Source organism: Ostrinia nubilalis, chromosome 3 (genome assembly GCF_963855985.1).
Source record: "Ostrinia nubilalis chromosome 3, ilOstNubi1.1, whole genome shotgun sequence".
Taxonomy (NCBI): Eukaryota; Metazoa; Arthropoda; class Insecta; order Lepidoptera; family Crambidae; genus Ostrinia; species Ostrinia nubilalis.
In genome coordinates this window covers 12453695-12480372 of record NC_087090.1, presented here as the reverse complement: position 1 = coordinate 12480372, position 26678 = coordinate 12453695, and the positions used below count along the sequence as shown (strand labels likewise).

General features: G+C 37.3%; 2 protein-coding genes across 2 annotated transcripts; one reads left to right on the top strand and one right to left on the bottom strand.

Annotated features, from left to right (window-relative positions):
* Positions 1-11189: 11189 nt before the first annotated feature.
* Positions 11190-20837, bottom strand: LOC135087965 (NHL repeat-containing protein 2). The gene is made up of 11 exons (XM_063982833.1): positions 20570-20837; positions 20271-20437; positions 19671-19830; positions 19178-19353; positions 18589-18736; positions 18081-18248; positions 15730-15903; positions 15111-15230; positions 13018-13122; positions 12429-12538; positions 11190-12295 (listed from the first exon to the last, which is right to left on the bottom strand). The coding sequence occupies exons 1-11, from the start codon at positions 20724-20726 to the stop codon at positions 11507-11509; spliced, it is 2274 nt and encodes a 757-aa protein (XP_063838903.1). The 5' UTR covers positions 20727-20837; the 3' UTR covers positions 11190-11506.
* Positions 20838-21417: 580 nt separating this feature from the next.
* LOC135087968 (cysteine protease ATG4B) lies at positions 21418-26550 on the top strand. The gene is made up of 9 exons (XM_063982835.1): positions 21418-21678; positions 21785-21980; positions 22190-22336; positions 22516-22595; positions 22670-22821; positions 23386-23520; positions 24816-24914; positions 25287-25452; positions 25748-26550. Exons 1-9 carry the CDS (start codon positions 21558-21560, stop codon positions 25804-25806), a joined length of 1155 nt encoding a protein of 384 aa, XP_063838905.1. The 5' UTR covers positions 21418-21557; the 3' UTR covers positions 25807-26550.
* Positions 26551-26678: the final 128 nt, after the last annotated feature.

Here is a 26678-nt window from a genome sequence, read left to right as displayed (position 1 = left end):
GGGAGGTTACTACGGCTGATACCAAGAAAGTTGGTGCTGTTATTTCCTGCACGTCTACAAGAAGCACTGTGGATTGTAGCCAGGTATTGCTAGCGACGGCACTTGTAGATACTGTGTCTAAATACGGCCAAACCTATACTATTCGTTCTCTGTTGGATCAAGGGTCCCAATCCTCTTTTATTACAGAGGCTATGGTTGATTTATTGGGGTTGAAGAAGATACCAGCTAGAGGGCAGATAGTAGGAGTAGATGGCACGAACGGGCTCACGACAAGATCTATGGTGGAAATAAAAATAGCATCACGGGTTGATCCAAACTTTATTATCACAGTGAAAGCTTATGTACTAGGGTCCATCACTTCGCTTTTGCCTAATCGTAAAATAAGAGCGGAGGAATGGAAGGAGCTTGAGGGTATTGTCCTTGCGGATCCAAGCTATTATACTTCTAACAATGTGGATTTGTTGTTGGGTTCAGAAGTATATAGCCGGGTAATTCAGAACGGAGTCCTGAAGGGACCGCTTGGTTCACCACTTGCTCAGTATTCGTCATTGGGGTGGATTCTGTCTGGTGTCGTTAGCACGCCCACGAAGCCCTCTGAAACAATAAATGTGATGCATTGTAGCATGGAGGGTAATCAGACAATCAATCTTCTAAAAAGATTTAGGGAGCTAGAAGATGACACTCCGTTGCCAAAGGAAAGAACGTGTACAAAAAATGAAGAGACTTGCGAAGAATACTTTACCAAAACTTTTCATACAGATGACACTGGTCGACACATTGTGCGTCGTCTTCCGTTGAAAGATGAAGATCCCGATGAGAAGAATTCCCGGCAAACACCTGAAAAAAGAATGTATTCATTAACACGTAGACTGAAAAATGGCGATCTGAAACAGAAATACACAGAGGTAGTTAGTGAATATGTTGACATGAATTTGGATCTAGGTGAAGATTCTTCAACGGCGGCTGAGAAGATACTGTCAGACTTTCATGTGGACGATCTCATGATGGGTTGCGGAACTATCGATCAAGGGAGTCAACTTTACAGAGAAATGAATATGACGTTAGGTAAAGAAGAATGTGTGTTGCAAAAGTTGACTACTAACAGTGAAGGTGTGGTAAAGACAATGAAAACGGGTGGTAAAGTAAGACAACGGAAAGGAAATGAAGATGGCCTGAAAAGAAAAACTGATGAAATAATAAAAAGTGGTGGTATTACCTGGAACCGAAGTGAAGATGACGTATACCGCTACAAGGTCGACGTGCAGACCTACGGAGATCCTGAAACAAAAAGAAAAGTTAAATATAAAAGGATACGCTTGAGAAACGCGACGGGTATTCAACAACAGTAGAGATACAGAAGGCTATGGGTTGTATAGTATAGTGGCATGCCAATCTGAAAACTAGTGCTGATGTTGAAAGGTTAAGAGAAAGTAGATACTTACCCAAACGTAGTTTTCTCCGGTTCTTGAGTCCTTTTCTTGATGTGAACAGTAAGTTGAGAGTTGGTTGGAGACTTGTAAGACTCACAGCTTCATGAACGTCGTAAGGGAAAGAAAGAAGTGGACAATGCAAATTGGTCAACCTAAAAGTTGGCGATTTAGTTATCGTAAAGAAGGACAACTAGCTACGGGTCTTGGCTTAGTGGCAGGGTGATTGTGGTCCATCCCGGTAACGTCGATGTTAAGGTTGTAGAGTTTCAAGGTAAACGATTTGGTCTCCTTCCTAAGGCTAAATAATTTTAGTTTATTTAGATTTAAGGTTTTAAGTATATTTAATATGTTTTATTATTTTACGGTACAATGGTTTTTTACATGATTTATTTTTATTTTATTGTTGATGTGTACCGTAACCTGTTTCATGGTGGGCGATGCATTCGCATAAGTTTCATTTGGTTTCTTTTCAATTTTCCTGTTTTTAAGGACCTTGGACGGTCCTTGGTGGGCGATCTTTGATCTTGATCTCCGGTTCTTGAATCCTTTTCTTGATGTAAACAACATGTTGAGAGTTGGTTGGAGACTTGAAAACTCACAGCTTCATAACGTCGTAAGGTGAAAAACATAGAGGTGGACTATGTAAACTCGTCAACCTAAAAGTTGGTGATTTAGTTGTCATAACGGTGGACAACTAGCTACGGGTCTTGGCTTAGTGGCAGGGTGATTGTGGTCCATCCCGGTAACGATGATGTTCTAGTTGTTAGTTTCAAGGGTAACAAATTTGTCTCCTTCCTAAAGCTAGATAATTTTTGTTTATTTAGTTTTAAGGTTTTGATGTTTTGAGTATATTGAATATGTTTTGTTATTTTACGGTACAATGGTTTTTACATGGTTTATTTTAATTTTATTGTTGATGTGTACCGTAACCTGTTTCATGGTGGGCGATGCATTCGCATAAGTTTCATTTGGTTTGTGTTCAATTTTCCTGTTGTTAAGGACCTAGGACGGTCCTTGGTGGGCGATATGTATAAACCTTCCATGAAACTTGTTTGTGTTATTTGCCGAGAGATGTCACTGCTCTTTGAGACGCGTAAAGCTGTACCGCGGTGTCCAGATTTTTTTCCCTGGCTTTATATACCTGGAACCTTTGACAACATCTGTGAACCATTGACAACCTGTGTCAAGCAATAAATTGTCACCTACATATTGACGTCTTATTTATACCTAGATAAGAGTCCCTTAAGTGCGCCGAGAGTATCCGTGGTTTATTCAGTTGTGTTGTGCATAAATTATTACGTAACCTTTTCTCTGAGACCTCTACAGACGTAGGCCTAAGTATTTTTAACAGGTTTAGTGATTATTAAAGTATTTGTTACTAGGTACTGCTAGAAGAATACACAAGATGATCAGTAAACAGTTGGAAGCCCTGACAGTTTTCATAGCGCTTGATATGCTGTCGAGCTTCGAATATTTTTTTTTTAGCAGTGGCACTGTTTTGTTGGCTTTCATATTCGTCACAAGATGAGTCATAACTATAGATATGTAGTAACAAAACAGTGCTTAATATTCAGCAAGGTCTCTGAATATTATAGTTCATCGGAATCACGAGATCGCGAAGGCTGCCTCCTACGTCATGAGGCAGGCACCACGAATCCGGCAGAGGTTCGATAACCTAGCGAAATGTTCCTAACATTCTTAAAAGTCTTGATTTAGCGCCTTAATTTCGTCGAATGCGTTAACAAAAGTACCGTTATCTTATTATAATATTACCGGTAGAGCTAGAAGTCATTTAATTTATTTTTTCTCAAATGTTGCTTGTTGCATCTTTAAGGAAAATTGTATAATATCAAATATCCCAAAATGTTGGTATATTTAAAGGCCACTGCGATTAATACGATTGAAATAGTCTTCTCCGTTTATCAAAATGCAAATGCAGTCATTAAGGGGTTTTTTAAAGCTCTACAAAAATCTGACCTAGGTATAACAGCTTCTAATGGAAGAATATAATATCAAATCGATAAAATAAGAATATTTTTCTAATACATCTAAGTATTAGATTGACGTTTGAATTAAGTATAGAAAGAATTTAGTTTGGAAAAATGCAGCATTTTATAGGCCAGTAGAATTAAACACAAAAATTGATTAAATCGGAAATAATTCCTACAAAAGATTTTTTTGCTTTAATGGCTTCATTGGTTGCCCATTAAGACTCTCCTAAGTTTTCGACTTCGACGGAGTTGTGCTTAAGTGGTGGGGGCCCCCGAAAGGGGCGTTTTTTCGGTTTTCCGGTTATACCGCGTAAAGGACTTACCCTATCGAAAAGTGGTCTTCATGACGGTTAAAGGGCACTTAATCCTGCATTGAATAAGACCAAATTCATATGTTTTGGACAAACCGTTCTCGCGCTAAAGTTCGGCAAAGTAGAAAATATACGTATAATTAATGACCCTCTCCACGTCCAATGGCTTGTTACCCACATGCTTCCAAGCCTTGTAAAGGGTCGCCTTAAACAGTGTAACCCTAACAAGGCTCACGAGTTTGATTCGCTTATCCTTGTTCGTCCCAGCCGTTCCTTAACTGCGGTTGCTGCACCTCTTCCTGGCACTCTCCTGAACGACTCTGTGTTACCTAATGTGGCTGCCCCTCTTCCTTGTACCCTCCTGTACGATTTCATTGCTTAGCCATATGCCTGGTCCAAGGTTCGACGCCACAAAATCAACTTCGTACGAGTGAAAATAGTTTAAATACTATTTCCCGTGCTTGCAACATTTTTCTTTACTGCTTCGCCTCTATTAGTCGTAGAGTGATTGTATATATCCTATAGCCTTCCTCAATGTATGAGCTATTCAACACAAAAATAATGATTTCAATCAAACTAGTAATTCTTAAGATTAGCGCGTTCAAACAAACAAACCAAAAACTCTTCAGCGTTTTAATATGAACTTGTTGTTGTTGATTTTTGGCGTCGAACCTTAGACCAGGCATACGGCTAGGCAACGTAGTCATGCAGGAGGATACAAGGAAGAGGGGCAGCCACAGTAGGTAACACAGAGTCGTTCAGGTGAGTGCCAGGAAGAGGTGCAGCAACCGCAGTTAAGGAACGGCTGGGACGAACAAGGATAAGCGAATCCAACTCGTGAGCCTTGACAGGGATACGCTGGTTAAGCCGACCCTTTACAAGGCTTGGGAGCCTACGGGTGACGAGCTATTGGACGTGGAGAGGGTCATTAATTATACACATATTTTCTACTTTGCCGAACATTTGCATGAGAACGGTTTGTCCAAAACATATGAATTTGGTCTTATTTAATGCAGGATTAAATGCCCTTCAACCGTCAGGAAGACCACTTTTCGATAGGGTAAGTCCTTTACGCGGTATAACCGGAAAACCTAAAAAGCGCCCCTTTCGGGGGCCCCCACCACTTAAGCACAACTCCGTCGAAGTCGAAAACTTAGGAGAGTCTTAATGGGCAACCAATGAAGTCATTAAAACAATAAAATCTTTTGTAGGAATTATTTCCGATTTAAAAGCTAATTCTACTGGACTATTATCATAACTCTTAGTTACTATGACTGTTCACAAACGAGTCGACTCGTTTATTTGAACTTGGCCCTTGGCACAGATGTTTTACCACTAAGTAAATAAATATGTCAACTCAGCAAACAATGCTGTAGCTAGTGTGTCTACAAATCGCAAACATCTGTAATTAATTGAATTACTTATTGGAACTGTACAAACGCACTACGTTGTGGAGGCAATGCATTTTCGATAGAGTACAATAGATTTTCTCACGACCACGACGCGTTATTTTTAAATGGCGTACAATAGGCGGCGTTTGGCAATTGTTTGTCGCAAATAGTGGGTACGATAGAGATGGCGATCTTTTAATTACTATTCACGTTATCCTTTCCACAATTGCAATGATGTACGATAATATGATTACCGTTACAATGTTAGCTTTAATTGTCCGTTTATCATCTTACTTATATCAACTTATTCAGTTATTTGTTGAGATATTATTTACCCAGCAGAAACGTATCATGGAATTTTTGCACCCATGAGATCTTCATATGTCTTTATAGGAGATAGCTACATCACTGTCTTATTCAGTGTCAGCGTTAAATCACTAGATCATGAACTTACTCAAAGGGAATTACTTAATTCCACACAAATTTTTCGTTTTAGGATGACTAGTGTTGTGTCGTCAAAAATAAAAATATTTCTGCTGTAAACCTTTCAAGTAGGTTAGTAAGCTAAATATATGTCACTTACCACGGCAGTGGGTCATCAGGTCATCAGACCAGCGGTCCATCGATCTAGCGTCCTCTCGAAGTCCAATGCGATTTACCGTTGCGTTGGGTTATTGTCATCTTATAAGTTAATTGCTGAAAATAAAAAATAATATACTAAAGACAATAATTAAGAGCCTATTGTAACATAATCTTTACTTATTAGTCCAAATACCAACACGCAATAGTTAATATAATTAAGGGCATTAACGATTGACAGACTCTACCTATGATTTCTAGATCACCTACCGAGATGATCAGTGCATTTCTGTCAAATATAATTAGGGGTTTGAGGTATTTTCTAACTGGTAATAATTATTTTTCAACACGCAATTTATATGCAGATCTATTTCGATACATTTTGCTATTAATGAAAGTTCTTAATATCAGAAACCAAAATATTTTCCAAACAGAAAATCTTTATGGAAATAACGATCCTTCTAATAACATTTAAGCCTTAGTAATGTAGTGTGATGATTTATTGACTATTTACAGTTCTCAATTACTTATAGAGCTGAGTTTAAGAAGGGTTGACGCCATAACTTAGTTGCAGTACAGCAGATCCGGATCCATTCTCATCACGACTCATAACCAGGGTTGTCTTTAGAGTTTTAAAAACATTTGGATGTTTTAAAGACATTTAAAGGGTTAAGCAAAGTACGCGATCTTTGTGTTTAACGCCCGTATTCACAAACATTACTATGAGAACGCGTAGACGGACACACAGTGCGCGTAGACGCACAGGGTGAAACAGGAACCAATCCAAAAAAAAAAAAAAAAACTCTATTCAACGCTGTGCGTTCGATTTGCGAATTGTTTGTGAATACGGGCGTTAAACGGTTAAGCAAACTACGCGATCTTTGTAGTGTTTAAGTACTTGAGTCAAACATTGTATTATTTTGAGAATGTCTTGTAAGTAAATGTATTCCCCTAAAGGATTCTTAGAGAGAGTTGGTTGTATCCATTCGAATTGGGCTAACAATGGAATGAGTCATAAGATCATCACAATGATTCACAATTTAAGGGACTGGACTTTATATGAAAAGCCAACCGCTGTTTCAAAACTATAGACTGAACATAAACAATCCAGCTAGAGGGTTTCATAAAGAGCCAAAGAACGAAAAATATGCACAGAATGTCGTAGAAAATGCAATTGATCGTGATAGATGATTTTGGTTTATCACCACCAGTCAGCAGAATTGATCATGTGGTCTGAAAATAGCGTAAGTAGTAATTCAAACTGTAGACAAAATAGCCCTCGCCAACCCTACTCTTGCCCCATAGAGCCACCGATCCTCCAAAGTTTGCTCGAGGCCTCTACTTTTATCACGTTATTATTACAAAGCTTTTTATCAAAATACCACTGCTGCAACTGGAGGAAACATTTACCTGCACTCGTGTAGAATGCACCGGGCATTGCATTAGAGCTCGATCGAGTACGGACATCGCATGCCAATAGAAAAATAGGCCTTGACTGGACGAACGACTCGCAGACAGATTGAGACAAGTTGCGCTCGCCCATAATCAATTACTCGTCTGTTTTACATAGGTCTAACTATGTAAAACCTATTATGGTAAAACTTTGTTATCTATCTCTGGTTTTCAGCTTGGATATGGCTACGGTTGAAAGCAATAAATAAGCAATTTTCATTGGTGACTAAACAGACGCTATGAGGATGAAAAATGGGGATAAGACGATCACTAGTCTACTTATCACACCTGGAATGCTTGGATCTCATGAATCAGTACGATGTAAAGTAAGATTCATTATAGCAGTGAGTAGGAATATTCAAGGAGCTACGTTTGGAAAAATATTAGATATTGTTACTACATAAAGTCATTTTTTTTTAAATAGTGTGTAGTTAGTTCGTACAGTACTTAGTAGTCGAATTTACGTTGCATTAGCCACAAGTCTACCTTTATTCAAGATCCTCGATTTCAAATCCAGCATTATCGTTAATACGTACCCGTGATTATAGAAAATAGCTGTCTAACGCACGATCGCAAAGGGTCTAATTGACATCCCACGACGCGATTGTTTTGGGCGAGGTGATGCGGTAATGACTGTGCCGATCTTAGCCCGCTTGTGAACTCAGGGATCACTTTAGACAGACATCAATTGCGATACAAGCACCAGATAACAACGCCTGGTTTCTCGAAATAATGAAATACTACCTGAAAAAAAAAAGTAGACATGGGATGCAGTATTTGGAAAATTTATTCTCGAATTTCTTTATATATTATTTGTGATTGTTCCTTGTTGTGTATGCCTAATAATAAATAAATAAATTAATACAACAAACCAGAGATAGGTAAATGCAGAGGACGAAATTCTCAATGACTTTGTACATTAGGAACTCCGATTGCTCTATTCGAGCTTTTTCATCGTTCATACAAGCAAGGATGGCGAGACATCGTAAGGACATCCGCCCACAACAATCATACCCCTGACGACCAAGATCATCGTGTGATGACTGAGAAGAAGAAGACGAAACAGATTTGTCCAGGAGTAGAACTTTGTTTGGATTAAAAACCTCGCTATCTCAAAACCCAATAACAACCTTTAATATTAGTCAATGTAAGCAACACGTGTGTGTGTGCTTTTCCAAAGGAAATCACAATATATAATTATTTGAGTGAGCAGTAGGCTTTGCGGTAGATAACATATTTTATGTTCACGATCATTATAACAACAAGTGATCAAGCACGCTAGTCTATGGAGCATCGCTTCTTCGTCATCTTTAAGTTTGTGGTTTTCAGAAAGGTCACAAACACTGTCTGAATGAGGTAATTACCTTTGGTTATGCACTTGCTTTTAGCTTTTAGCACAATTTAAGCCAGGCCAAGGTCGCGCGGTTCATTGACCATTTTTTAAATTAAGTAGGGATCTCAAACGAGATTGTTGGACAAAAATAAATTGGATTAGGGGCTGGCGATACGCAGGTTACCGCATTCTTTGAATAACCGCAATAATTAAGATCATATTAAGCGCTGACATTAATAGCGTCTAGACAATGTAACTTTCGTTATTAGGTAGAGTTTATAAGTTACATTAGCATTACCTGAAAGAAACTTATACGTGATGTCTGTCTGAATTAAAATAAGTAGGTAGTTATTATTGACCGTAAAAATTAAAATCAACTATCTAGGTCGAGAAATACGAGTACACAGGAACGACAGGAGCTGTAAGCTTATGTGCGATTTTGTAAAAATAAATATTTATAGCCTGATTGTAATAAGGCACTTACCTACTTTACTTATTTTTACTTTTAATATTAAGGATACCGTGTAGTCTAAATGAGGCATATTCATTGTTTTACAAGGAATGCGAACCGAACAGCACCTACTTAAAATCTATTGGACATCCAAGTCCTTGCACTCTCGAACAATGGACGTGGTAAGTACATAATTTGCATCGAGACTATTGTTGCATATATCGCTTCTGTTTGGTAAATATTTATACAGTGATCGAACGTAAAGCTGCACACTATTTTAAGCTATTTATGCTTAACAATCTTTTACCTGCTGCCTAGCACGTTTCGGTATAATCGAAGAAAAAAACTTACGCCTGCATTCTTCGAAGAAAACTCAACACACTTTATATTACTACTTTAAGCCCAAAACTGAGCTTTAATATCACTACCTACTGGAAACAACGGGTTCCTGGACAAAATAATGAGGGACTTGATATTATTTTGTGATGCCGTATTTTGAGCAAATAAATTGTAATCATATTATGTAATAATTCCTTCCCTATTTCCAATGACATTTGTTTAAGAACTTACAGCGTTAGATATCTTGTTTTCTTTCCCTCCAATTTAGCAAGGACCTGTCTTTCAACTTCGAGATATTGCTCCCATCAGCACTGCGCCAAATATTCATTTATTATTGGATCTTCTTAATACGCCATTTGCTTGGCAAGTCCGTCGATTATTTCATAATTATGGTGGGCCATAAAGATAACTCCAACTTTACTGTTTTAGGATGCAAATATAACCAAAGCTACAATATTAATCCTCTCCATTTATTTTTGCAGAACGCTATAAGTAATTATTTTGATGCGATGTACCTACCGGATGTTCGTTTATATGATGTAATTTAATCGAAGCCAGTAATGTAGCATCGACATTAGACGGTAAGGCCGCTGTTATAATTTCCAGCACTTACTAATGCAAATGAGCTACTAGTGATGTACATGTTATCGATATATTTTACGCAAATTCTTTTTTCATACAACATACTTACCACCCTAAAACAGAAGAATTATCAAAATCCCAAAAACATATCATAGGATTACAAAAAAACCGTGCCATCAAGACATGCAACTTAAATTTTTAACAATGAAGAAATTGATACTTGGCGGTCGAGTAGATACCTACATAATGATGATGACTGAATGTACTTAACTAGTTTCATTTTATAGATGTTTTATTTCGTGAAAAGAAAAGGTATTCGGCAGGGGTCTATACTAGGCCCTTTTCCATATTATACCTACCTACTTATAGCTGTATGTCATTGTGCAGCAGTGCAACGTCACCGTGAAATCTCCTTCACAACTTAGTGCTGTTCTGTGCAGTTATTAATATCCAGGGTCTCGCGAATGGATGCGCCCGCCGTGATTTATTTAACGGCCTTCAGGGCGTTAGACATTGTCGGATTAAAGCACGATCACGCTTGTATTAACAGCAGGTAGTAAATATTTTTAAAATATAGGTCGGCTACACTTCTGTTGAAGATCTGCATATTTAAAAGAATAACGACGCTTTAGGCACGAATTTAAACTTTTTTGGGTCTTCTAGATTTACAATTTATGTTGACGAAAGATACATAAAATAAATTGTACGGTGTTTATGAGTAACCTATTAGCTTTTAGATTTTTTTTTATATATTTTAGTGACCTCAAAATTATTATACTGGTCGTGAAACGCTTTTGGAACCTTTTTTGCTAATAAAAAAGTATGCTTGTAAAAAAGGTTTTGGTAAAGTACTTCTAGCCGAGCCTCCACCGCAAGATTAGTGTTAAACTGGTATAATTAAACGGCTCATCGTAACTTTTGAACTATGACGTGTAAGCGTGCAAATATAAGCCGGCCTCGCTGGAGGTCACCGCAATCATGAACTTATTTATGTTTTCAATTAACTTTAACGGATCGCGGCGAATTAAGCCCGTGATTTACTTATTTCCAAATGTCAGAGATGCTTTCATTCAAAGTCGAGTCGATTAAAATTTATTTCACAACAGTTTTTCATGTAATTTATTTACTTTGAAGAACCTTGTGGATATTATATCCCACGTAATACTAAACGTAATACGTGACAAACGTAAACATTTATCTCGTCTTTAATACTGCAGTTACGTTCTTTTATACAATTTGGCCACATAATTAGATTTGACCTATGATAATATAATTAAGCTTTCGCAAATAAATGAGATATTGGAAGATGCAATCACTAATATACGTTAAGTTTTATGTAAAATATTTATTGCTTAGACATAAAATAACAACTAAGATTCGTATAAAAATATTACACCAAAACAACATTAACTTACGCATTAAACTTAAAATTAGTGAGTGAGCTAAGTTAGTAGAGATAAATGTGCATTACATATTCTGTTAGCTACCTACTTGGTATATTTTAAATTGCTAAGATAAAGCCTTCAAGTTTAACAATAATTTGGTACTAAAGTAAATAAGTAAACTCTTTCGCTTACGATTTGGCACCACGAGTTGCGTGCGCGTAAGCATTTACTTATTCGGTGCCGGTTTGGGTTTAGCTAAACGTCAGTTTTTCTCTGGCCGGTTAACCGGGTTAACCTTGCACGTGATCTTGTACGATTCGACCATCTTGACCGAGTCTCTGATGAGTATTGTGGAGCGAATTGTGAATGAATGGGCGAAGCAGACGGAGTTATCGCAGAGCGACGTGTGGAAGCTTAGGTACAATCGGTAGTGAGTTTTGTCAGTTTTCTGCTTTATTTTCATTTCGACGCGGCCGGGTAGTATCGTGCCTTTGTGCGAGCATCCGACGAATTCAAAGTCGTCCAACGTCACGTCCTTATCGTTCTCGTCTCTCACGCACACGCGCCAGTCTTGCGGCGCGCCCGGCGTAAACTTCACGTTCCGTATATCCGAGTCTAGGCTAACATTGAAGTAGATTATCAGATGGCCGCACTTCCTGTTCACGAATAGATCGTTCTTGTACAGAATCAAATTCTCCGGCTCGACGAACTTGTAGTCGGGCATCCGAACTTTGAAGTCTTGGCAGACGTTTTTGACGAGATTCAGGATTCTTATGCTGTGATTGTTGGTGTCAGCTATGTATATGTACTTGCCGTCTGCGGTGACGGAGAGACCGGAGGGTTCGTTGAACTTGGCGGGGTCGACGGTTTCGATTTTTGTAGGGTTGAGGGAGGTGACCTTTTGCGGGCCGACCTCGACCTTTTTGATCTTGTGGTTGTAGGAGTCCGCGACGTATAGCGTTCTGTTGGACTCACAGTAGGCGATGCCGAGCGGGTGCTGGAATTTCGCTTCCACGCCGATGTCGTCGACGTCGCCGAATGCGAAGAGATTCTGTGGCAAGTATATTGTATGAATTAGTCTTAACCAAAATCAGCATAAGTTGACACTGATCGAAAATGTCTGCAGTAATCTGCATTGCAAGTATGATAGCCAGTTTTTAATATCAAATGAAGCAAAATCTTACCATGGGGTTTCGATCACCGCCGCATAGGGTGGACACTTGCCCGGTGGACAAGCTTATCCTCCTGATGGACGAGCTCTCTGAATCGGCGACGAACACTTCTGGGTTTAAACCTGCGTAAAAATATGAGTTTAAAACGCTAAGTCTAGAGCACATTCATTACTAAACTACTGCTACCAATACAAGAGCTTTTCGAGCTGTTTTTGTCATCTGTTATTATGCGAAGCAGTGGTAGTGTTGTAAACCAAAAAATTTGACCTATTTTTGTGATTATGATACAGAATGATAATAGCGGGTAATCAAACAAAAGGTATTGAAATTACTGCTAAAATGCAACAACTTTCCCTAAGACCACTTACATCAAATTGGATAATAATATAATGTTCGTCTAGAAAAATTGTTGTATTTAAACAGTAGGATCAATATTTTTTTTGTTTGATTAACCACCAATGGATCATCCTGTATATTTTAAAACAAACGTAAAGTATCGAAAATAATAATAGGGGTGGACTATATTTTTCTACCTATAAAACTCTAATTACATAAACTAAATGACTACCATGCCTATTGCTTGGTGTATTACCAGTCTTACCAGTCTTCAGCGCCAGTCCCGAGGGTTGCGCAAAGGACGCCGTGTGAGGGTAGGCGCTATTCCGCGCTGCTTCTGCGCCAGACCCGGCTATACATACACACGTGCCTGCGTAAAATGTGCCATAGATAAGTAAACAATAGTTAACAAAACAATCTGACGAAACGTCTATGAGATGAGATACTGTACAGAGAAATAGCAATAAATAATTTTTTTTTTTCTTTTCAGTAAAGTTCGAACGCGTATTTACGTTCTAAGAACTGGCAACTATGTCGGACTATATGGGCCTGGGAGTGTGACATAACTCAATAGCGTATCCTAAGAAGAGCGTCGCTTGACGCACTGACTGACTGCCTTTATGAAAACGAAATTACCTAGGTTAGAGTTCGGGTCTTGAGCGTGTAAAATATTTAAGTTTAGAAAAATCAATATTATTCTTGATTTACTTCCAATATAAATTGATACAATCGAGAACATAAAATCATCAAACGTATTTATCCAACACGCAACTGTTGAATATGACAAAACTCAATGGCTCATTACTGCGACAACAACTAATTGGCTACTGCTGTCTTAGTTTCATGAAATAATTTTAAATAAAACGTAACTAATTGGGGAAATCTAGCATGCAATGTTTACTGATACATTACCACGCCAATGCCAAACCTTTAATTAAGTATAATAATTTAAATAAGTCTTAAATAAATATAAAAGCTGTAAGTTAAGGTGCCGTGAACAAGTAGTTAGAGTTAGACTCTCCTGATTTACAGGTCGTGTAATGGATTCGAATTCTGTGCTTCTGAAGACACGTTAGTCCGTCTTATTGAGACAAGTCAGTGGCCTAATTCACGTATTTTGACGCAGTCAAAATCTCGCTAACGTTCTGAAGTCGTCCCATTGAAAAACAGTTCTAAATCCGTATTCACGATGGTCATTTTGATAGAACGATTACTCGATAGGATCGCAAGTCAGCGATTTGTTGTTGTTGAAGTTTTGTTACGTCGTCCCATTGAACAACAGTTTTAAATAAATCCGTATTCACAAGGGTCATTTCGATAGAACGATTACTTGATAGGATCGCAACTCACCGATTTGTTGTCGTTGAAGTTTTACGTGAATAAGGCTACAGATCCTTACGACGGCTTGGAAGTCTTGATTTCAGTTGTTACACCCAACATAAGAAGCTTATTCTACGAACTCTAGCGGTGTAACGTGCAAGTACTACCAGGCCTGTTCATCTCCGCGAGTTTACATCGAAAACAAAACACGCACGATTGCCCCCTACAAGAGTACTATTCGACAAGGCCTCACATACGAGCGAACATTGACTCACGCACGCGTATTCTTGTGTATGATGGAAAAAAATAAAGAAAGTGATGTACTAAATACTGTGCAGTATTTAACTGCCTAAATAATAATAAAAACACAGAATGTACTTTTTTAAGTTGCCTGAAGACACTGAGAGGTAAATAAGTATTTAATATTATTCATGATAATTCATGCTAAATCATGTATTTCCTCCGCCATTTTCTGCAGATTGGCACCTCACGTCACATCATTTTACCGAAGTCAGCCCTATAGCTTCGGCGCAGTGCCGATCACTGACGTTTGTCAACAAAACTTCTGACAAACTTGCTTGACTCTTGAGACAAGCTAAATTACACCATATTGTTAATGACATTGAGCATACATTTTTTTAAATACCTTCGCGAAGTAAAACTTCTGTACGTAGTACTTATTATTATTCTGTGGTACTACTAATAATAGGGATGATGATGACTGGGTAATGAAATCGAAATTCTATTTAGTCCGTCAGACAGATAATTAGATAATATCAGGCTCATATTTTTTATTTTTTTCCATACTCGAATAATTACAGTATTATATTGAGTTGAAATGTCGCTAGACGTCACTTTTGAGTAAAAATTCTACTCAAGCGTGACGTATCGCGCCATTTTAAATCGATGTAGCACTGTTATTATTTAATTATGAAAGAAAATAAAAAATATGAGTCTAATATTTTCTAATTATCTGTCTGACGGACAAATAATTGAAATTTTGTCATCTAGCCTATTGTAGAAATTCCATATACATACCCTCAGTGAACGTCTTGTATTTCCACCAGATGGTGGTGTCGAGGAACAGCGCCCAGATTTGGTGCGAGCCGGCGCACGCTATTAGAAGCACACGACGCTTCTCATCCTTTTTCTCCGGTTCTGAAATCAGTAATGTTATTTAGATCTGAAATTACAATGATATTTTTATATTCCTTATTTCCAATTACGGCATCACTTTTCTATTTTGTCATAGACGTCTGTAGAAGAAAAATGTAAAGGAGCAATTGCGTGTAAGGTAACAACGCAATTTTATTTAGAGTGTAATACTTGGTCATAAAGCTCAATATCTAATTATACTCCTAACGCTACTTACTTCCTTAGGAAAAAACAGATTTTTTTATCATTGAATAGCCAATTAATTTTCCAAACAAGTAACATCATTAATTTTCCAAACAAAACAATGGTCCTATTTGTAATACAAAACCTACAAACGTAATAGCTTTTTGACAGTTCATGAGCTAAGGATCTTGATTTCCAGACTTTTTATTTATTTATTTATTTAGGTACAGCAACAGAAAATTTTCAGGGTCTCTCTATATCAAGGAAGCAAAACAAATAAATCAATAAATAATTTAAATCATGAATACTAAAAAAATACCTTTCGTCTCCTCCTTGACCTCTTTCTCCTTCTCAGCGGGGGCCTGCCCAGGAACAGGGGGTATGGGGGGCGGGGGCGGCAGCAGCGGACGCACCGACATGTCCAGGTCGGGCGTGGTGTATAGCAGCACGTCCCACGGCGAGCAGAGAGGCTGGAGACCGAGGCATTTGCCACCTGTAGAGTAACGACTTTATGCAGTTGGTGTAAGGTCTCTTTTTGAAGATTAAAGCCGTTGCTGTTGCTGATGTTGCTGTCGCGCTCGCACACTCACTGCGGGCACCCGTCGCACAGTCGCGACAGCATTATAATTACGCGCGAGCGATAAGGATGGGTAGCTTGGAGTCATTGGACAAAATTCTACGTGCTCGCGGACCAGACTATAGTCAAGTCGAGTTTTGAGGATGGAGCTGGAAGCATTTATCGACAAAAAAGTTGTTTATAAGAAGTTTTATGCAGTTAGGAAAGAGATTTATTTTAGTAGATTGATAAGGTCGGGCGTCGTGTACGAGGGGCGGCTGAAAAGTTTTGAGCCTAAGGTATTAAAAATGCCGATAGAAAACTATAAAAAATATATTTTTCTATTTAATCTCCCTCTACTACAACGCACTTCTTACATTTGGGTAAAACAGCTTTTTACCTACTGAAAAAAAATTCGCAATCTTTGCCTTCGAAATGATCCTCTAACGCCGCCTTCATTTCTTTGTCACTCAAAAATCTTCGTCCCTGGAGGATATTTTTACAATTTGTGAATTAGAAAAAAAAGCTAAGAATCCGAACTAAACTGTGTAGTAGGTGATAAATTTCTTGAAATCCAGTTTAACCCGGGGCAAGCCTTGCAACATGCGCGGTGTGCACGGGCGAATTGTCTGGCAATAACAGATTTCCTTTCGCCAGTTTGCCTCTTATTATTTCGACAACCACTTGACGCACTCTTATCAACAGTACAGCAAAATAATCCCCGTTTATTGTAGTTTTTTTTTAAGTAGGTAGTCAATGAATGAAATTCCTCCAAAATCCCAAAAATAGTGGCTATGAGCTTGGGTGTCGATCGCTCCACTTTGAATTTCCGCGGCGGCGTTTTCCCTTTTCAATCCATTGCATTGACTCTTATTTGACTCTGGATGGTACTGCTGGATCTAGTTTTTATCAACAGTGATAATACGAGAAAAAACATTGTTAGGATTATGGCCAAAGATGTCCAAAAACTCCTGCGAAGTTGTGACTCGACGCTGCTTGTCGAGCGGCGTGAACATTTTTGACACCTATCGCGCGCACAACTTTTTCATGTGCAAATGAGTATGCAAAATAATGCTGATACGTTCCATGCTAATGCCTATGGCTTCAGCTATCTGTCACAGCTTAATTCGCGGATCTCTAGAGCAAGATTTTTTAACTTTTCATTATTTTATTCGTTAATGGCGAAATCTGCCCGCCCTGACTTGCGGTCATCTTTTAGCGACTCCCTGCCATGCTTGAATTATCGGATCCAATCTTTCATGGTGGCAAATGAAGGCCCAGACTCCCCATAAACTGTCGACATCTCTTCAAATATTACCGTCAGCGTTTTGTTCTTCTTTGTGAGGCATTTTATGACAACTGTGTACTTCAATTTCGTACATGGCGCGGATGACTGAGACATGATGATGTTTACGGATTAATTACTAAAAGCGTGATGACGCTAATGAAATGAAACTTTGTATATATACTAAGGAGGGTATTGGTAAATTAAATAAATTTAGTGCGAGTCAATAATAACACTTGAAGATACTTAGGCTCAAAACTTTTCAGCCGCCCCTCGTATAGCAGCACGTCCTACGGCGAGCATAGAGGCTGGAGACCGAGGCATTTGCCACCTGTAGAGTAACGACTTTATGCAGTTGGTGTTAAGGTCTCTTTTGGAATATTAGTCAGGTCAGGCGTCGTGTATAGCGGTACTGAACGGAGGCATTGCTGCCTGGAGAGAATCGTTAAAAGTTACGACTTTATGCATTTGGTGTTTTTGGTTATGGATTATTTTGGTTCGTTACATTTTAATTCAATACATTTGTGTAGTGGTTAAAGTTAAGCTCTAGAGCGCTTTCACATTTAGGCGATTTAGCAGCGCGACAAACGCGCGACCGGCAAAGCTGCCGAAAATTTCATACTATGTGACAGCGGCTGCATGCCTTCACATTATAAAAACGCCGCTGCCGCGCTACTGTCGCGATTCTAACGCCCTAATGTGAAAGCGCTCTCAAAGGGGTCTTTTAAGGGGTCGAACTCGTTATTCTTTCTGTGACAGACGAAATTCCCAGGGCAAAAGCTAGTACATTATTAACGCCTATATTTAGAGACCGATATATTCTACATACCCATATCGCCGTGTGCAGCCTGATGTCCCGTGCCCACCAGAACCTCCACGGTGCCTTCATCCAGGTGTATAGCCCGCACACTATGGTTGTTTGTATCGCACACCGCTAGCACGTTGCTGGAAAGCCAGCAGATGCCTTGTGGAGAGTTGAACTTCGCGTCTAGCAACTCTAGAATTTGAATATAATTTTTATAGGTTAATCTTGAACTGAAAAATAATTTTGAGGCGAGAATAGCCCAATTGGACAACCGGCTCAAGATTCTAGGCTCGATGGCGACTTTCGATCCCCTTCGATCGATGGACTCTTGTGGTAAACCCACTCTTAAGAAGCTATTATTAATAGTTTACTTGGGAGGTTACTCTAAAACGACATTTAATGTACTAAACATAACAAAGGATGAAGCTCAAAATCTGATTTAATTTCAGTCTTACATTTGACTGGTTGAATTTCATTATGTAGTATTTGTAGGTTGCTTAACTTTTTGCTAACAATATTGTATTATACTCACTGCCATCCTTAAACCCTAGATCTGTTCCTCCAATTATCTTCAGAATCACACCAGAGCAGTCAGTAAGAAGAACCCTGTTGTTGCCACTGTCTGATATGGCCAAGAAGGGCTCATCGCATCGACCGCGATAGAAGGGGTTCAAAGCAACCTGGAATATTTTAACACATTTAATTATTTAAATTGATTACATTAAGAGGTTAGCAGGCAATACTTGGTTTAACCTAGCCTAAGATAGAAAATAATGGGAGTGAAATGATTATAGTCTGGTCGCTGAGCACGTACAATTTTGTCCAATGACCCCAAGCTACCCATCCTTATCGCTCGCGCGTAATTATATTGCTGTCGCGACTGTACGACGGGCGGCAGCAGTGACTGTGTGAGCGCGACAGCAATATAATTACGCGCGAGCGATAAGGATGGGTAGCTTGGGGTCATTGGACAAAATTCAACGTGCTCAGCGACCAGACTTTAGTCATAACCATCAATCAGGGAGCTAGGTCAAACTTTATATGCTATTAACAATTTTAGTGTGATTGTATGTGGAAAAAATAAAGCTATTTTATATTTTACTGTGTCTTTTGCAACATACCTTACTGGGGAAATGGAGAACATTATCTTTCGCCCTCAAGAATTTCAAGGGTTCTATGGGCAAAGGCAAGCTGGAGATACGGGAGTCAAAGTGCTGCAATGCTGCATCTATGTACAGCTTCAACTCTTCTCTGTGACCCTCACCAGTCAACACGAAAATCGGTTTGTTAGATGGACCTGTGTATCAAAAATATTTTTAGTAAACTATGAGGCCTAGTTTATTTATTTATTGAGAAAGTAAACCGAAAATCTAGTAAACTTCACTAGTTCCAAGAGTTTAAGATAGCTATTGACATAGCTATAATGCTGCCTAACAAATGAAGTTTGCTAATTACCAATGACTGCCAAATATCTAAAAACCAAAATTGTACTTTTGGATTTATCAGTCTTATTATGCTAGCATGGACTATCAGAATCTGGTGAGACTGACCAAAGGTATAGGTAGGTAATATAATATGCTTTTAAAAATCATAATTTGAGAGTAGATTAATTACCCAATATAAGAAGTGTAGGCCAACATTTGATGCCCAATGCATCCCACATCAAGCTCTCAGGGTCATTCACAACTGGGTGGTGTATGTTGTACTTCAGTACTGCAGCTAAGATGTTACCCGTCTCTTTTTCATTCTTGAATTTTCCACAGTGAACACCAATCTGAAAATCAAAATTTTTCTGCTATAGGCAAGGCACATACATTTCTAGAATCGAAGTAATTAGAGCCAGTCATTATCTGTAGGCTAAACTAGGAATAGCATGTTCTATGTGCATATAAGTTGTAATAAAAAAAAAAAAAAAAAAAATAGCATAATAGTAATTAGGAATTAGTAATTTCTTTAAAGTTACCACACATAATAATTTATCTAATTACAATAACTTAAATTCTCTGTTTTGCCTAACTTTCTAGTTAGCTGGAAGAGAATACCACATGGCATTAAGCTCGCCTGTTCTACCACTATTTATTATGTGTGCAATAAAGATTTTAAATAAATAAATACTCCTGTACATTCTCTTGAATGAAAAAACTTTACAATTACAATAATAAATAACTTATGGAGAATTTTTGCAACAATTAAGTAGGATTAAATAAAACATACCACTACAAGTCCGTTCTCAACTGAATGGAGCTGTTCCACGTGTGCTAGGTCCGGTAGAACATGGTAACAGTTAATGCAGCAGTATGTCCAGAAATCCAGCACCACAATCTTCTCAGAACAGTGTGTAGTTAGAGACACCGGCTCCATCACGTTCACCCAATCTAAATCTGGAAAATAAAGGTGAAATATAATTTGCAAACCCTAATGATGTTACACATTTTGTGATGTTTTCTAAGAGATTGAGATATTCTGAATTTTTATACCAATTATAAATTAAGTTATGCATAGATTTAACATACTTTTCTTAAAATCTTCAATGGGAGAAACTGTAGACCAAACTTTCTTGATGTGATTTTGAATGAGAGTATCTTTATCAGCATCATTGCTAGCAGACATGAGAGCTTCAGTCAAATCCATGCATGCTTGAGCCACGTAATCTAAAGCACTAGACTCCATTTTATATGAAATTTAAATAAAATGGCAATTATGATTAATATTTGTATCACACAAACTGCAGCGAAAGAAAATGGAAAAATAGCAAAACAACTTTTACCAAATCTGACATTGACAGATATCAGTCAATGTCATTTCAGTTTTTTTTAAACAAGTTCTGTGAACAAGTTACAGCAACGGAAGTACATATTTCTAGTCTAAAAACTTAAGGCACACTTATTAACTTGGAAGTTCGAAAACTGGCAGATAACGCCCCGCAAGTCAACTGCCCGCAAGCTGCGTGTTTTGGTTCTTCAGCTTGTCCCGACCGAGGCGAGGCGATTAAGTTACGATTTCAATCAGAGCCCCGATTACGGTAATTTTTAACGTCAACAATCCAGACACGCTTCTCGATTCTGCGATACGATTGGTCGTTCAACAGCGTACGTCCAGCTGTTTTGACCAATCGTATTGCAGAATCAGAAACGCGTCTGGATTGTAGACGTTAAAAGTTACCGTAATCGGGGCTCAGTGTGCATTGTAGACAGTTTCTTGCTTTATACGGGGTTTAATATTCTACAAAGCAAAGAATACTAAACGAAAGACTCTCAAAATGGGGATGAATCCTTTCTAAAGTGATAAGTGTGCGTCGACCTTTAAGTGTAGTCTGGCCAATAGCAAAAGGGTCAAACCATCATTTTAAAAGTAAAGAGAATCAATCAGCTGTCATTTGTTGTCTTGTCATTGCTTGGTGTTTTGTGTTTATTTTCCGATTTTCTTTTGAAATACACAAGATTTAATAATATAAATCTAACGTACTTTCTAAAGTAGGCTACGTATGAAATATGTATAAAGATGGATGCCATGTTTGATATTTGTTACCTGTCCTCTGAGGGTAACAGCGTTGAACCTGATGATATTCCTCAAACAAAGGATAGTGTCTGGATCCTCGGCAAGAAATACAGTGCTATTCAAGGTTTGCGCTTGGATTGAGTTCTGCGTAATACTTGTGACATGCTAAGTTTGCTTTAACTTGCCTATTGGTTATGTCAAAAATTTGCAAATGGTTGTTTTGTTCGTAGATTTGGACCGCATCAGACGCGATATTAGTTCCATTATCTGGTGTACGTATCGCAAGGGATTCGTTCCTATTGGCGACGAAGGGCTGACGTCAGATAAAGGCTGGGGTTGCATGCTGAGATGTGGCCAAATGGTACTTGGTGTTGCACTGCTCAGAGTGCATTTGTCTGCTGACTGGGTATGGACACCAGAAACAAGGTAAGTTGGTATAAAAACAGTCTGTGTACTATTAATTATTATTACAAGAAAAGCTTGTTAATTGTTAGTCATAACTGAAATAGATCAACAAGTAGAATAAACTCAAAAATCTACTAACTTTCTCAAACCATTTTATCTTATCTTGTCTTAATCCTACTGTCTATAAGTTAAAAAACCACTATACATTCATGAATGGTTTTTATTGTTAGGGATCCTACCTACTTGAAGATAGTCCAGCGCTTCGAAGAGAGGAAGCAAGCACCATACTCAATACATCAAGTAGCTCTCATGGGAGCCTCTGAAGGCAAGGACGTAGGACAATGGTTTGGTCCTAATACTATTGCACAAGTTCTAAAGTGAGTATTACACTGATAAAGTTCAATAAATGCAAGTTTATTACCAGTCTGTTCTAAATATTAAGTGATAAAAACAATCAATTTAGCATGGTTAATAATTCGAACTGGGACAGAAATCTAAACATTTGAATGAAAAAGATACAGTTTTATTTATGTTGTTTTTAATGGTTTAATTTCAGAAAATTGGTTGTCTTTGACAAGTGGAGTTCTTTAGTGATCCATGTAGCTTTGGACAATACTGTTGTTAAAGAGGATATCTGTAAGTTTGTTTTTAAATACTTTATCAGTATTTATTTATTGCAAAAACATAAAAAACTTCCATTTTGGTTGCAGTAAAACAGTGTGTTGTTAACAATGACAGAGGAGACTGTTCCTCGACTTCAGGGCCAGATGTGATTGTGTCGGACTGGATGCCCCTGCTTTTGATAGTGCCTCTACGACTGGGACTTAGTGAAATAAACCCTGTATATATTAATGGACTGAAGGTACAATAATTTAATAGTTTAGTGTATAACTACAGTAATAAGTTGTTGCAATTATGACTTAACTATTATTATGTAACCCTAATAAGCAGAACTAGTTAATTGATAGGTAAACATTATGTAAATAGATAAATGATATAACATGAACATCCATAATTCATAATGCTGAGTAAAAGTTTGAGTGTATCCTATTAATTTGCTCTTTTGTATTGGGTTAAAATCTGCAACTGCCTCTAGAATTTTAAGTTACTAGACAATCCACTAGGCCATTGGTTCTCAAACTTATTTGAGATGCGCCCCCTTTCGACCATACAAAAAAATCCGCGACCCCCCTTCTCCGGTCAAGATTATTTATCGGTTGTATCGAGCAGTCTGGAATGCATTATTGCATTCTCTCAGCGGTTACAGGTTTTTATACTTAAGTACACAGATGGCCCGCGCCCCCCTTTAAAGGTCCTTGCGCCTCCCCTGGGAACCAATGCACTAGGCCTTGTGGACTTAGGTGTATGTATATTGTATTGTTTTGTACTGGCCTAATTTCTATTTTTGCATTATATTCTATTCCAGATATGCTTCCAAAGCCCCCAATCCATAGGTGTGATTGGTGGCAAACCCAACCAGGCCTTATATTTGATAGGTTGTGTAGGAGATGAAGTTATTTACTTGGATCCCCACACTACGCAGAGATCTGGATTGATTGAAGTAAGTGTGATCTTAACCAAACTATTATTAACATCAATTTGTACCAGAAAATAATGTTTTATGTAAAAGTTAAGTATCCACATTATATTAAAAAAACCGGCCAAGTGCGAGTCGGGCTCGCACACCGAGGGTTCCGCCGTACAAACGTAGCGGTTTACAATTTATGACGTATTAAATCAAATTACTTACTTGATTCCGTTGCGAGTAGTGGCGAATTTCAAAATATGCGGTATGATTATTTTTTATTTATTTATTTTTCCTATATTTGCATTATAGGTAGGTACCTACCTCAGCGTTTTGAATTTTTGCGTTGATTTAGAATTTCTCACAGTTTAGAGGCAATTAGATTTAAGAAGTGTTTGATATGAATTTCAACTTGAATATATCTACGCGTTAATGTGAAAAAGGGTAGGTAGTAAGTTTATAATTATTTAAAAAATATTTTATGTCATGTAAGCAAAAATAATATTTTAAATTTTATATAACTTCAAATTTATCATTTTCGCAATTTTTCCTTTATCTGTACTATATAACGTTGCTTCGTGCCGAATTTTAAGATTCTGAGTTCACAGGAAGTACCTTGTAGGTTTTGATTCCCTAGCGTGTGACGGAAATTCGTCTAAGGTGTCGGTATAAACTGCTGTATCTTTTGATCGCGTTAACTTAGAAGTTTGATTTTTTTACTTCTAAAGGGACAATAGATCTAGGTATTTGGTATAAATTTCAATTTGATACCTTTATTCGTTCGTGAGAAATAACTTAAGGTAGTAAGTTTCATTTTATTAAAATATTTTTATTATATTATATAACTAAAAAAATGTAATTTTCGCAATTTTTCCTATATTTGCATTATATGACAATGCTTTATGCCAAATTTCAAGATTCTGAGTTTACGGGAAGTATCCTGTAGGTTTTGATTCCTTTGCGAGTGTCGAAAATTTGTTGAAAATATCGACATAATCGGCTGTATCTTTTGATTGGCTTGGCTTAGAAGTTTGATATTTTCACAGCTTAAAGGGACAATAGACCTGAGTATTTCATGTGAATTTCAGCTTGATACGTTCACGCGTTCTTGAGATAAAGGGTCTTGACAGACGGACGGACGGACAACAAAGTGATCCTATAAGGGTTCCGTTTTTTCCTTTTGAGGTACGGAACCCTAAAAAGATCACTCTTATCAACATATTCTTTAGTACTGTATTGTTTGCACCAAGATAGGATTAAATTATGTAATGTAGAGACAACCGACGTCGCAACGACGATTTTTGGCACTAAATTATTTTTTCTTTTTACAGGGTAAACAAACTGATGAACAAAAAGAAATGGATTGTACATATCACTGTAAATATGCTTCCCGTATACCAATGCTAGCAATGGATCCTTCGGTTGCTGTGGTCAGTATTTTAACTCAATCCTACAACTATCTATATTAAACCTTGATTTATGTTCATGAAAACATTAAATAAGCTTTAAGAAAATTTCACAATGGAGCTTGCAACGAAGTTACCGAACGAATTTTGCGTTGTAAAAGCGCACAAATGGCTGCATACGCCAAAAGTACTGAGTAGTTATTTTTACATACACTTTAAAAGCGTAATTTGCGATGCGCTGAAACAAAGAGTTCAAGCAAAATACTACTTGTCCGTGAACATACCCTTATATTTAGCCATAAAAATACCACTTTACTTATATTTTGTCGTATTACTGAATTATTAAAGCTGTAGTAACAATGTTGATAGTTAACTGCATTAATATGTTTTTTTCAGTGCTTCCTTTGTCGTACCAAGCGTGACTTCGAAGAATTATGTAACACTATACAAAGAAGTCTGATGACTGAGAGCCAACCATTATTTGAAATTTGTGAGAAGAGGCCAGCTCACTGGGGTCCGAGCACCAATGACATTGATCTGCAAAATACGAACCTTTTCACTGGTATATATTATTTGTTTTCTAATTTATCGTTGATATCTTATTAAAAATTAATTCGAAATATAGGTAGTTTTAATTTTAAAATGATCTAGCCTAATAAAAGTTTACAAGTGATTTGTGGAAAAAAGAAGAAATAGTATTGAAGTCTTGATAAATAAATAAGTAGTTCAGTTAGAGAAGTCGCGATTATTGAGTAGTGGGTTCAGTTCCCACCTGAGATAATACATTTTTCTACTTAAAAAAATAAAGTTATTAGTCCTAATCCTAATTATTTTAGATGTTTATAATTTTGTTACAGAATTTGAAGAGGTGGATCGACAGTTTGATGACTCGGATGCCGAGTTCGAAATTCTTTGAGTCGCGGCGCCAACTTTGTTTATTAAATACATCACACAAAAGGAATTTAGTTGTTTTCAATATATTATAGATAGAATTATATGTAATGAATTAGTCTTATGATACTCGTACATTTGATATATTGCCAGTCTTGGGAATAATTAATCTAAGCTTAAAAATAACATCCAAGTGCAACAGTGCCTATAATAATAAACACCTTGCAAAAATGTCAAATAGACTGGGATAGCATAATATTAAGCAGTTATTATTTTGCAGTGCCTTTAATAAGCTATTTGTTTATGAAATTAGTAATAAACTAAAATCTTACAGGCAACTGAAGGCCACTTTCTTTATAATATTAGTAGCATCCGAATTATATGTTTATTATGTGGCAGCATATTACTTGGTTTAAAATGCAATATGTTGGTAGATCATTACTTTAAAACTGTTTATTAAAATGTTTATGTAGTTAACCCTGACTAAAATGTTTTAATAAAATTCCAAGGAATTAATAAAACTTCAGTTCATAATTATTTTTCTAGTCATTCTAGATAAGCACAAAGTTCTTGTAAAAATGATTTACCTGTATCTGAACCAGTCCATTCCGATGTACAGCATATTATTTTGTTTCGTTTTTAGGGCGTAGATATTGGAAAACACTTCAAAATATCTGTAATATAAGATTTTACATAACTGGAAGAGAAAAAGACTAGTTAATAAATTGGCTTTTCTATTTTCATCACGAATAAATGTTTTTTAGTTTTACTTATAATATTTTTCATTTATTTTTATACCTGTAAATATTGTTTGCAAGTGCATGACTTTTTAACATATCACATACCAAATATAGAATCAATTATGTTGTTCATCCAATTCCAACCGTACAAAATGTA